Source organism: Mus musculus, chromosome 11 (assembly GCF_000001635.26).
Source record: "Mus musculus strain C57BL/6J chromosome 11, GRCm38.p6 C57BL/6J".
Lineage (NCBI taxonomy): Eukaryota > Metazoa > Chordata > Mammalia > Rodentia > Muridae > Mus > Mus musculus.
The window spans coordinates 82,836,285-82,848,402 of record NC_000077.6 but is presented as its reverse complement, the minus strand read 5'-3'; the positions used below and the strand labels follow the sequence as shown (position 1 = coordinate 82,848,402).

General features: G+C 46.5%; 1 protein-coding gene across 9 annotated transcripts in view; it reads left to right on the top strand.

Annotated features, from left to right (window-relative positions):
- Positions 1-12,118, top strand: part of Rffl (ring finger and FYVE like domain containing protein) — a 67,418-nt gene that overhangs the window by 22,834 nt on the left and 32,466 nt on the right. For 2 of the 9 annotated variants that reach the window (XM_006533987.3, NM_001164569.1), the window contains exon 2: positions 2,508-2,651. The exons of 6 other annotated variants lie outside the window; for them this stretch is intronic. In XM_006533987.3, coding sequence (XP_006534050.1) covers positions 2,555-2,651 — 97 coding nt within the window. In that variant the 5' untranslated portion in view covers positions 2,508-2,554. Of the gene's footprint in view, positions 1-2,507; positions 2,652-3,814; positions 3,833-12,118 lie in introns of all 9 variants that reach the window. One more of the 9 variants, XM_017314715.2, reaches the window with a different exon arrangement.

The following is a 12,118-nucleotide window of genomic DNA, read 5'->3' as shown; positions in this document are numbered from 1 at the left end:
AGACATGCAACACCACACCCAGCTCATTTATTTTTTTTTATATGTACATATATACTGCAACGACCCATTTAAAAAAAAACCTATTAATAATTTTGGGAGGTGGGTTGTTTAAGTTTTAAAATTGGAAGAACTTAAATGACATAGCCAGTACTATTTTATTTCCACAGTCTCACAATTTTTACATAATCTCATAAAACCTCGTGTGCCCAAAGCCATTAGTTCAAATTTAGCATCTTTTATGAGCTCTTTCTTTTCCAGTGTAAAAGGAGGTCCAAGGGTGGAGTGAGGCCGTATTTTGGAGAAGTGGATTAAAGCTATCAGAATCTCAGGAGAAGGCTGGCCCTCCGTAGCTGAATGGAATCTTAGCAGATTGAGGAGTTCCGTGCTTTCAGTTGTTGTTGGCATGGTTCATGTCAGCTCCTAGCATGCATCCCACTGCCTAGATTTTTTACCAGAGTAGGAGGAGTGAATATAATAGTTTTGTAACCACACTGCTAAAAGAGGCTGGGCGTATGTGACCCTGGAGAGTTGTTTTATGTTAGTCTGTGTAGGGCTTATCCTCAGTTACAGAAGGATTCTCTGGAGTGTGGCTGGTGAGATAATAGGGGGACGCTGCTCTAACGATGCTATGCGTTATCCTTTGAGAAGGACTAATTAACACACTGTGGGGAAACTTGCCTTTACATACCTCCAGCTTCTAAATGGGCAACACTGACCAGGAGGGAAACCAGCCAGTGTTTGTAATACTTCCAGTGGCTGCCCTTCTGGAATGTCGCAGTTCTTTAGAACTGTGTGAATGGAACCAAACAGAACGTGTTTGTTGGCAGGGAGTAAAGTAGCAAGTTTTAAAGTCAGATTCTGTCTGCATGTATTTCTTGTTTGTTGGTTTGGGTATTTTGAGACAGGGTCTCACTATGTAGCCCTGGCTGTCCTGGAACTCACTGTGTGGACCAGGCTAGCCTTGAATTCACAGAAAGCCACCCTCCTCTGCCTCCAGAGTGCTGGGATTAAAGTCGTGTACCACACATGGCAGGTTTGCCTATGCATTTTAACCTAGCATTTATTGACTGGCAGCTCCATCCAGAGTTCACGACATCTGAAACGTACCTTGAAAGATGGAGGAGGCCAGGTGTAGGGGTTGTGAATGTCATTGCCAAGAGTTTCATGCATTTCTTCACCAGAGAACAAAAGGATCTGATAGGAACTTCAGTTTCTTGTCAAAGAATCCGGAAGCTAGGGTCATGGCTCAGTGGGTGAGAGCTCTGGCTCTTTTTCCAGAGGACTCAGTTCCTAGCACCTACAGTACATGGCAGCTTGCAGCAATCCATTAATTAACTCCAGTCCCAGAGGGTCTGATAGCCTCTTCTGGCCTTCTCAGGCATCATGTGCAAGTATGGTGCACAGACAGGAATTCAGGCAGATACCCATCACAGAAAATTAAAGCACCCAGATTGTGAGGCCTTGATCTTTGTGTGTGTGTGTGTGTGTGTGTGTGTGTAATACCAATGCCAATTCTAGCCTGTCAGGGTTAATTCAATAATAATGAATAGCTCTTAATGAGCCAGTTATTCTCAAATTGATTTATAAATAAACAGGCTAATAAGAAAGAATTGGGGCTGGAGAGATGGCTCAGTGGTTAAGAGCGCCGACTGCTTTTCCAAAGGTCCCGGGTTCAAATCCCAGCAACCACATGGTGGTTCACAACCATCCTTAATGAAATCTGATGCCCTCTTCTGGAGTGTCTGAAGACAGCTACAGTGTACTTACATATAATAATAATAATAAAATCTACAACCTGTATTTCTAAAAAAAAAAAAAAGAAAGAAAGAAAGAATTGATACACATTTAAGGACTTTGCTTTTTAAGGACGAATACTAAGGCCAACCTCCTATGTTCCTTAGGTATTCCAAAAATATGACAGTAGATGTTGTTACTTTAGCAGGGAGTTTGGCAACTAGGGAGGTAGAAAAGGACCCTGCTAGTTTTGTTTTAATGAGAGAAGTCTAGTTGTCTAAGGAAATAGAGAGGTCAGAGGAGGCTGGGTGGGAAAAGAGAAGCCAGCTGGTTAGGGCTGATAAAAAGTCAGCGGTCGGATTCCACCCGCCGCCAGGGACTAGGCTAGTTCTCCCAGCCCCCTGACCCCAATGTTACCCTTTACAAAGCAAAGCAACTTGTGTATCACCCTCCAGGGAAAATCTTCAGAGCTGTGAGCCTGCTACCTGCAGCAGCTGGCTGTGGGGAGCCTCAGGCTGTTCTGAGATGAAATTTCAGAAACTGGCCACCAGAGCTTCCCAGGTAGGGGCTCTAGCAGTGGGGGAAATGAGCTTCACCTGGCTCTCCCCCACCCCCAGGTGAATCTACCTTTGTCTCTTTGTTAGGCTGCAGTCGGTTGCTGCTGGCTCGGCTGGGCTGTTTGGGAAATGGGAGTTTTGCTGGCGTGAGTCAGCACTGCCCTGGGTGAAGCCTGAGCTCTGTTGCAACGTTGCTTACCAAAGCTCCGTCCCCAGGCGGCACCATTCACTGTCCCTGAGAGCAGCTGCTGCTGGCCCCTGAGATGATCTCATCCGAACATGGCTCCAGCGACCTCAGCCGCAGCTTCTTCGGGCAGCCCACTGTCTGCTGTGGCAGTGTTTTGAGACAGGCAAAAGCAGGTAACCCCAGATGGTTTTTCTTGGTTTCCTTAAGCAAGACTAGGCTGGGGGTAAGCACTGGAGAATTGTGCCTTCAGATGTGAATCAGGGCTTCTCAGTCCGGGAGTCTAAAGCCAGCTCTTCCATCTTCGAAGCCCTTAAGGGGGACACGTGTCCTTTCTAAGGGGATCTGGGTGTGTTAGACCTGAGCAGACCAATGACGTTTAAAAGCTATGTAGCTTCAGTCATATCTTAGTTCCCCTTTTCTGTTCTTTTTGTGTCTTACGAGAAACAGTTCGCTCAAGCTAAGTTAGAGTGAAAGGAAAGGCAGGCAGGTACATTTGCTCCCCTTCCTAGTACCTGGCTGCTGAGCTGTGGGCAACGCTGTCTACCATGGCTTCATGCCCACCATCCTTCCTCTGACCCGATGTGAAGAACAGCCTCCTCTCATTCCTGGTTCTGTTCGGGTCCCCGCATGCACGTCTCTTTCCTGTCCTTGCCTCTAGACTCTGTCTAAGTGACCTGGCAGGGTCATCTCTGGACACTCTGCCTCCTCCCCTGCGCTTCTCCCTGGCTCCAGGCTCTGTACACGTGTCTCAGAAACACCTGGGCAGCTCATTTAGCCCAGAAGTCACTTCTTGAAAGCAGCTGCTTACTTTCCAAGCCTGGGTGAGGCTCCTCCAGAGAGTATGCTATGGCTGCAGCCATAGAATGGGAATGTGGGAATCTTGTGTATTTTGTCACACACCACACTGTGATGGTGGTACATGGTTTCCTGCTCACGCTTCCCTGAACTTCAGCAGGGAGCCTTCACTTACCACCCCACCCCCACGCCCTCTGCCCTGCCTTCTATCCCGCCTGGCTGGCATACTACTGAGTGGTTCCCCAGCAGGCTTCATTTTCCCTTTCTCAATAGCCTATCATTTTTTCACTATCATAAATGTCAAGGTGCTGAAGGCTTTGACGTCTCCCATTCCCTCCAGGACCCTCAAATATGTTCATAAATTCAGCTACCCTCATTATATCTTTCTAGACTAGCAGTATTTCTCAGATTTGAGCCTTACTGGCAATTGGACAAACCTTGACAAACTGCTTGAGAGACATAGCCAAGCCCCCTCCCCACCCCAGTCCCGCTATCAAAAACCGCATAAGGTCACCGCGTACACAACTATACTGAACTCAGATGAGACAGGCAAAAGCAGGTAACCCCAGATGGTTTTGTTTCCTCAAGCCAGACTAAACTGGCTGTAGAAACTGGAGAACCCTTGGGCCCTCAGATGTGGATCAAGGGGTCTCAGTTTGGGAGTCCAAAGCCAGCTCTTCCATTCTTTGAAGTGATCCTTAAGCGGATGTTAGACCTGAGCAGGCTAGCCATTGTATACAAGGAATGTGGCATATCTATTGTCTTATATGCCATGTATATTGCTGTATGCTTGAACGTTGTTAATTATACCTGCCATCCTTTCATTTGTTTTTATATTCACATCCTCTAAATGTGGAAGACCTGTGGTTGCAAAGACCGGCTAGCTATATTGGAATACTGGTCAGAGGGCTTTCCTTCATCCTCAGTCACGGCTTTCAATGACAGATAAAACAAAATTCCCGTAGCCAGCCAGCGTGGCGCACGCCTTTAATCCTAACATTTGGGAGCCAGGAACAGGTGGATCTATGAGTTCAAGGCCAGCCTGGTCTACAGAGTGAGTTCAAGGGCAGTCAGAGCTACATATTGAGACCCTGTCTGGTGGTGGTGAGGGACAAGCATTTTTCCCCTTTATTTTTATGTGTATGGGTGTTTTGCTTGCATGTATGTATGTACACTATACACATACATGCCTGGTGCCTGCCAAGCCCTGAAGAGGGCATCAGATCCCCTCGGACTGCAGTTATAGTGAGTCACTATGTGGGTGCTGGGAATTGAACCAGGGTCCTCTAGAAGTACTTTTAACTGCTAAGCTGTCTCTCCAACCTCAGGAAACAGTTTTTACTGTTTTCTTTAAGCATTTTGTTTTCTTTAAGCACCCTACTGGCTTAGAGTTTTGTTTTGTGAATACTTACAGGCAGGGCCTGCCTTCTTCAAACATAGAGAATACTCTTTCCTAAGATGTCACATACCAAAGACAGACTGGTGCGAGTCCTGCTCAGAACTCTCATGGTTAGCTTCGGCAGACCCCCATCTTCTCCACTTGTTGCCCAAGACTTCTTAAACCATTGCTGCTTACCAGGATTTGTAAAGCACTTCAGACTTGACTCTGTCTTGTGGTTCCTCAGAACCAGCCTGCCTCCATCTCCCTTAGCTACCGTCACTGGTCATTGTCCATTCCCTGGCCATGACATAACCCTTTAGGGCAGTGGTTCTCAATCTGTGGGTTGTTACCCCTTTGGGGATGTCCAGAAAACCCTTTGGAAAACACAGATATTTACATTACATTCACAACAGTAGCAGAATTACAGTTAGGAGGTAGCCATGAAAATAACTTTATGGCTGGGGGGTCCTGAGAAACTGTATTAAAGGGAGGGAGGCAGCATTAGGAAGTTGAGGAGCACTGCTTTAAGGATTAATCCTTTCCCTAACAGCCCCTTCCGTGACTGACAGAATCTCATCCCCCAAAGATTTGTACATCTATGAAGTCTTTGACCTCCCAAGTTTCATAATTCTTCCTTATTTGGGTTTCTACAACTGTCTCCCTCCCCTCAATGTCCTTCCCCTCTCTTCTCTTCTCCCTCCTCTCCCCCCTTCTCTCTTCCTCCCTTCCCCCTTTCTTGTTCTCTCTCTCACTCTTGCACTTTCGATCTTATTCTCTAGTTATCTCATTCCTTGACTGACTTCAGGTCTTCAGTCTGGAGCCTGTTCTATCAGGCAGAGTGGCTGAAATGGGTCCCTAGGGATCACCCCACATTCTAAATGTCTTTATTGTCTAAATGTCTTTTAAGTGTTATAAGATCCATATGCTCTCATCAGATGGATGCTTTGGGTTCCTGTTGGATGAACGCAGACTCATGGCTGCTTGTTGTATGTTTCTCTTGCCATCTAGATGGTCACTCTGAGTTCATTTGACAATTGAAGGGCTTGCTGAAGTCTCGGCCCAGCATGCTGTCCTGTGTTCTTATTTTGTGTATATGTTTGACTGCCTGCATGTGCGTATGTGCATTGCATGTGTGCCTGGTGTCTTCAGAGGCCAGAAGAGAGCATCAGATCATGGCTTTGGAGTTAATGGCAGTTGTGAGCGGCCTGATGGGGTGCAGGAAACCAAGCCCAGGTCTTTTACAGGAGCAGCAGAGCCAGCTTAACCCCATTGCTTTTTTTTGTTTGTTTGTTTTGTTTTGTTTTAGTTTTTCAAGACAGGGTTTTTCTGTATAGCCTTGGCTGTCCTGGAACTCACTTTGTAGTCCAGGCTGGCCTCGAACTCAGAAATCCACCTGCCTCTGCCTCCCAAGTGCTGGGATTAAAGGCATGCACCACCACTGCCTGGCAACATTTTTATAGTGCTTTACAAAATGCTTTCTGTATTTTATCTGATGCCTACTATAACCCTGTGTTGGGTTGGCTTTATTCCCCCGAACCCTTTTTTTTTAATTTAAACTAGTGGTTATATAAACTAGTTCTCATATAGAAACATTTATTCATGTACAATTCAGACGCGGGGGAAGTGTTCTTTTAATGCATTAAGCAACTAGCTGGTGTCTTTGTAATTAAATAAGCACTGTCCTGTTCTACATAATGGGTGCCTTTGCTCAGAAGGGAAGAGCTAAGGGTCACTGTTTTACAAGGCCACTTTACAATCAAGGTAGGAGGAGGAACTCAAGGGATCCTGCCTCCTGACCTGTGGCAAGACCCCATTACTCTTAGCTCCAACTTCTTGGGCTCTGCAAGTGTATTCTTGTCTCCCCTCCCCTGCCACGCCCTGAGCGCCGCGCCGAGGATTGGGTGCCTCATTTCTAGGCCAGAGCCCCTTTCCACTGAGTTACTGTCCTTCAGGCTTTCCAAGTGTTGCAGCTTCCGGTCGTGCTGTGAGACCAGAGAGGAGGCATGAGGTGGAACGAACTGTGTGAGGAGCAGAGAAGGTCGCATAGACGTTTGTGGACCATAACTTTTGGGGCTACTTATACACTTGAACTGTGAAATTAGATTATAGAAAAACTGATTGAGGCTTGGAAATAACATCTGTTAGATACAAATGACATGCAATTTTGGTCCCATTATACTTGAGAAATGAATGAGTTGAAAAATAGCCAGGTGGTCATTTTGAGCCCATGCCTTTGATCCCAGCAGTTGGGAAGGAGAGGCAGGTGGATCTCTGAGTTCAAGGCCAGCCTGGTCTACAGGGCAAATTTTAGGATTATCCAGGACAAGAGCTTCAGAGATTGAACAGTAAAAATGCCCTTAAGTTAAGGGGAGGGAGTTATTTAGATGAATATGAGGATCATCAAAATTAGGAAACACTTGAATGACCGCTATTGAAAGTTTTGAGGGGGGGGGTATAGGGAACTTTCGGGATAGCATTTGAAATGTAAATAATTTTTAAAAGTTTTGAATTTTGTGTTGTCCCACTTAAATGGATTAATGTAGAATAAATTACCCCAAAGCTTTTGGTAGTGTGTATTCTTGCAAGCTCTGCATGTGTATTCTTGTCTCCCCTCCCCCGCCCTGCCCAGCCCAGCGCTGTTGCCTATGCCCTGAGGGCTCATGGTGCTTCTAGAGATGCTGGTACGGACCACTGCTCCATGTGATGCTAGCACGGATCACTTGGCTTTATTCACATGCTTGGGTCTTGTTGCTAGTTGTTGGTTGAGACTTCTTGGTTGTCCTCCATGAAGTCTATCTGTCTCCTCATTGAGCAAGATCAAGCGCCTAGGCCATAAAGGAAGCTGCAAGGTCCGAATCTTCCAACTGATCACTTTTGTCTGCGTTGGTTTGGCTAAATATAGCCCAGAGCCAACAGGCTAGTGTGTGAGCCTGACTTCCTGGAGGATAGTGTTGAAGTCATCATGCAAAAGGACATGTACTAAGTATGGTTAGGATCACTGCTGCTAATTTGGAGACAGTATACCATACTGACCTTAGTGCTTTCTCAGGAGAGAAGGATCCGTGTGTAGTCATTGAGTGGATAGACAGGCGTATGCACGTCCAACTCACCTAGGGGAATTTACAAGCTTGGACTCCTAGGTACCAGACGTGTGACTCAGCATCTCCTGGGGGTGTGTGTGTTGGTTTGTAAGAGACACTGTGTCCTCTCAGGTAACAACCAGCAACATGAGTATGGGACAGGTTTAATATAAGGCAGCCCATTCAGTGCCTTAGGATGGGCCACCCCTGCTCTGCTTCCTGCACCTGGCTGACCCGCCCACTCTCATCCTAGCTTCTGTCATAAGCTTACATCTCATTCAATCAGCTCATCACCAGAGCTTGTTTCTTGAGGCTTAACTCAATTCTTTCTTTCTCCTAGTGTCAAGCGCCTCACAGTGTTTCAGTCTCTAAATATTTGTGAGATGATTTGACTGTCTTCTTCCTTTTCATGTATTTAACACAGTGAGTTTCCCTTGTAAGAGGCTCTGGGTTTTTGTTGAATGAGTAACCGGTTGATTAAATGCATTCATGAATGAAGTGATCCTCGAATTCCGTTTCAGAGGTGATTAGGATTTTGGACAGGTGGAGCAAATGAATGAGAAACTCATTGTTGAGAAGTCTACAGTGTAGATCATATTATTGCTTTCAGGAGGTGGAGGAACTGGTTTGGAAACGTTGGAAGGTTTGGTTTCTAATGTACTTATTACGCCACGTTTGAGTAGTGGATATCTAGCAGCCTTTCAGAAGTGTAGTCCTGAAACAAGGGTGAGACAGATGCCAGAAAGAAAACCATGGGGTGCGTTCTTTCAGCCAATGCAGTGAGCCCCTGCTATGTGCCAGACAACTATGTTAGAGGGAGGTGAACTCAAGACCCATACCAGCCTCCTCCTGAACTGTGTTGGGAAGAATACTCCAGCCAGGAAATGTGTTGCCTGGGGAAATGAATACCGTTTTTTTTTTTTGTTTTGTTTTTTTTTTTTTTTTTTTTTTGAGAGATTGAAAACTGAGTGATAGAAGGTCAGAGTGAGGTGAATGAGGGGGGAGGTATGAAGCAGGTGGGAAGGCAGGGGACCCACAATCCCTAAGGGCCTCATGGGAGACCACTGATGATTTGAAGCTGGGCATTTGCTGTGACTACTCTAGAGAATAGAGTGTGGCTGCATGAATTGCTTTTGTTGTCGCTGTGACAAAATACCTGAGGCAGAACAATAGAAAGGAGGAAAGGTTTCTTTTGACTCATGTTTCAAGAGGGTACAGTCAGTCTGACCTGGTGGGGACAATTTGGCAGAGCTCATGGTGGCTGGAGCTTGTGGTGAGCACCTAGGGTCACCAGAGACCAGGGAGCGGGCACCAGGGGATGCTGGTACTCTCTGCCCGCCCTGTGTCCCCCCCTTAGCTAGTCTCTCTCTCTCTCTCTCTCTCTCTCTCTCACACACACAAACACAACACACACACCCCTCCTGCTCATGGGATTGTGAGGTTGGTCTTCACTCTCCAGAATATGCTGGAAGACATACCCACAGCTGTATTTGCTGAGTGATTCCAAATCCAGTCAGGTTGACAACGATGATTAGCTGTCCCAGTGGCAAAGAGGGGATCTGCGTGGAAGTGTTTGCAGGAGGCAGATGGGCAGGGTATCACAGTGTGTGCACCGAGACCGATTTTTCCTAGCTCTTTTCGTGTTTCTCTCTCCACCCACTCTTTGATGTAGTCAAACTCTCTGTTTTTGTCTTCTCAGCCAGTCTTGTGCTCTGCTGTTGTGGCCACCTCAGGTCTTGACCTTCTCTTCGTGCTTGGGGAGCAGGAGGCTCATGGTAGTCTTCTTGGGTCCAGAGGCTTGTACTTCTTGCCCTAGTAGAATTTCCTGAGGTTTTCCTTTTGAATCTGGCTAAGGACCGTAAGGACACCAGTGGTTGGATGTGCATGACTTGGAGAGCCGGGATGCAGCATTGACTGTCACCTTGGCAACTGGAAGCTGGGACAGCTCCACCCTCCTCCTTGCCTCCTTGATCTTAGCCATGTGGCTGCTCACTGGTGGCTCGGCCACCTGGTCCAAGAGCTTCACATTCCTTATTTAATATGTTCATATCCTGCCACCGTCCAAGACTTTTTGTCCTCTTCTTGCTTTTGTCTCTTCGGAGGGAATTTACACACTGTGGATACAGAGCTTATGTTAATTTTATGGGCCAGGGTTTTAGTTTCTTTCTGGTTCCTACCATGTCAGCTTCCTCTTCTCCTTCCATGGCATTTAAATTCCGTTCCTAAGGCTGCTTTCTGAATTCTCAGTCTGGCTCCAATCCATCAACCCAGTTTAGTCCTATCCCTCAGGACCGCTAGGATTGCTATTAAGACCACCCCTCTCTTCCTGCCTTCTTGTGTCTCATATCTAACCCGGGTACGCGTACTTACTCATCTTGATCTCCTCGAGCCCCTTTGTTTCTGCTCTGCTTAAGACTTTAGTGTCACCCTTCCTAAGAAGCCCCTTTGTCTGGTCTGTCACTGGGAATTCACATCCTCCCCAGTCTTCTAGCAGCAGAGCCTCTTTTGTGGCACCTTTATGTCGTGGTGCATTATCTGCCTTTTCTTTCAGTAGCTGTGGCCTCGCCTTTATCCCACTGAGCAGATTTATCTCCTGGTGCCCAGTTCTGTTCCCTGCACACAGTAGGCATCCAGTGTCTGTCACGTGAATAAGTGGGGCTTTGACTGACATTTGTCTCTTTCCTTTCCGAGCCGCTTGCTGTGATCTCCTCTGGCACTGACTCACGCCCGTGTCTTGACTCCCTTTTCTGCAACAGGTTTTGCTTGCTTCTTTCTCCCAATAGCAGTCACTGTGTGGGTGTCCTGCCTGCTGCCCATTTCCACCATGCTGCTGGCCAGACCTCCCCTTCCTCATCCCAACCCGTCCATGGGTCATATAACTAGTATGGGAGCCGAGTGTGGACACATTACAATCCTAATAAAAAGGCTGAAGAACAGTCCTTTAGGTTTATGGGTAGTTTGCTTTCAAGCTTCCTGACCCATGTTGAAAGGGAAGAGGGGGTACTTGATCTTTGGATACTAGATCTTTGGATACTAGATCGAGGTGTGTAATAGTCCCACTATGGGATGTTAGAGGTTTGTTTTTTAAAAAACAACAACAACAAAGAAACCATTCAGGAAGCCACAGGCGCTTCCACCAACTGCTAATTTTGAATCCCTGAGGGTTTTTCTACAGCTGAAAGAGACATTAGCAATTAGTGGAGTCCCGCCCTCCTATTTTCCAGATGAGGAGACAGACCTGTAAGAGACTTATGGCTTGTCCATAAAAGCCAAGCGATTGTGCCCAGTGTTTACTCCTGATACTGAAGGGTGCCTGGGGGACTTCCAGCACCTGCAGAGCAGTGGAGTTAGGCTGTAGGCTAGAGCTGGCGTGAGGGCTGCAGGCTTGTCACACGACTGAGGTCACTGCAGTGTTTAACGGTAGCTCTGGGGTGGTGGCAGGTTTGGTTCAGGGCAGTGCGTACCACAAGGACCCTTTGAATTGTCTCAGACACTGTTTTCTGGAGAACTGCTGTTTGGGGACCAGCTGTCAGAAATCTCTCTTCTGCATTTGATTGGAGGCCAACATTTAATTATAAAAACAGTTCCAACTCATGGCTCTTTTTTTTTTTTCCAGCCTTCATATTCCATGTTTTGTTTTGGACTTCATTTCCTTATCTCAGCACCATTTGTGGTACATTTTTATTGCTCATTGCAGGGCAGATGACATAATGAGGCATGGGAAATCCAGAAAATGTCTTAGAGGTCCAAGACTGTAAGAGTGCTCAACATGGGGCTGGAGAGATGGCACAGCGGTTAAGAGCACCGACTGCTTTTCCGAAGGTCCTGAGTTCAAATCCCAGCAAACACATGGTGGCTCACAACCATCCATAAATCTGATGCCCTCTTCTGGAGTGTCTGCAGACAGCTACAGAGTACTTACATATAACAATAAATAAACCTTCCAAAAAAAAAAAAGTGTTCACCAGGCAAATCTTCAATTTCAAATAGTAATGGATTTTCCTGTCCAGTGAGCCAGTTGTCAGGAGCTATGAAAGGTTACCTGTTTGTCCAAGATTTACTGCTGTGCTGGAGAGCTGCAGTGTGGGCTGTCAGACAGGAAGTTGGCTTCCAACAGAATGCAGCTGTCTTCACTGCAGCCTGAGTGTTTGCAGTTTGAAACTTGCTGTGGGTAAAAAGTCAAGATTTCAACCAGATGTGGTGGTGCACACCTGTAGCTATTCCAGTATCCAGAGGCCAAGAGAGATGTATCTTGGAGGCCAAGACTTGATATTGAAATGTTGTCTGGAGAAATCTGTCCTTGGTGTGAGAGGGAGGTAATATGGTAGCCATTTAATACTCATAGGGGTTTCTTTCTCAGTGCTGTGACCTTTGCCTTACACGC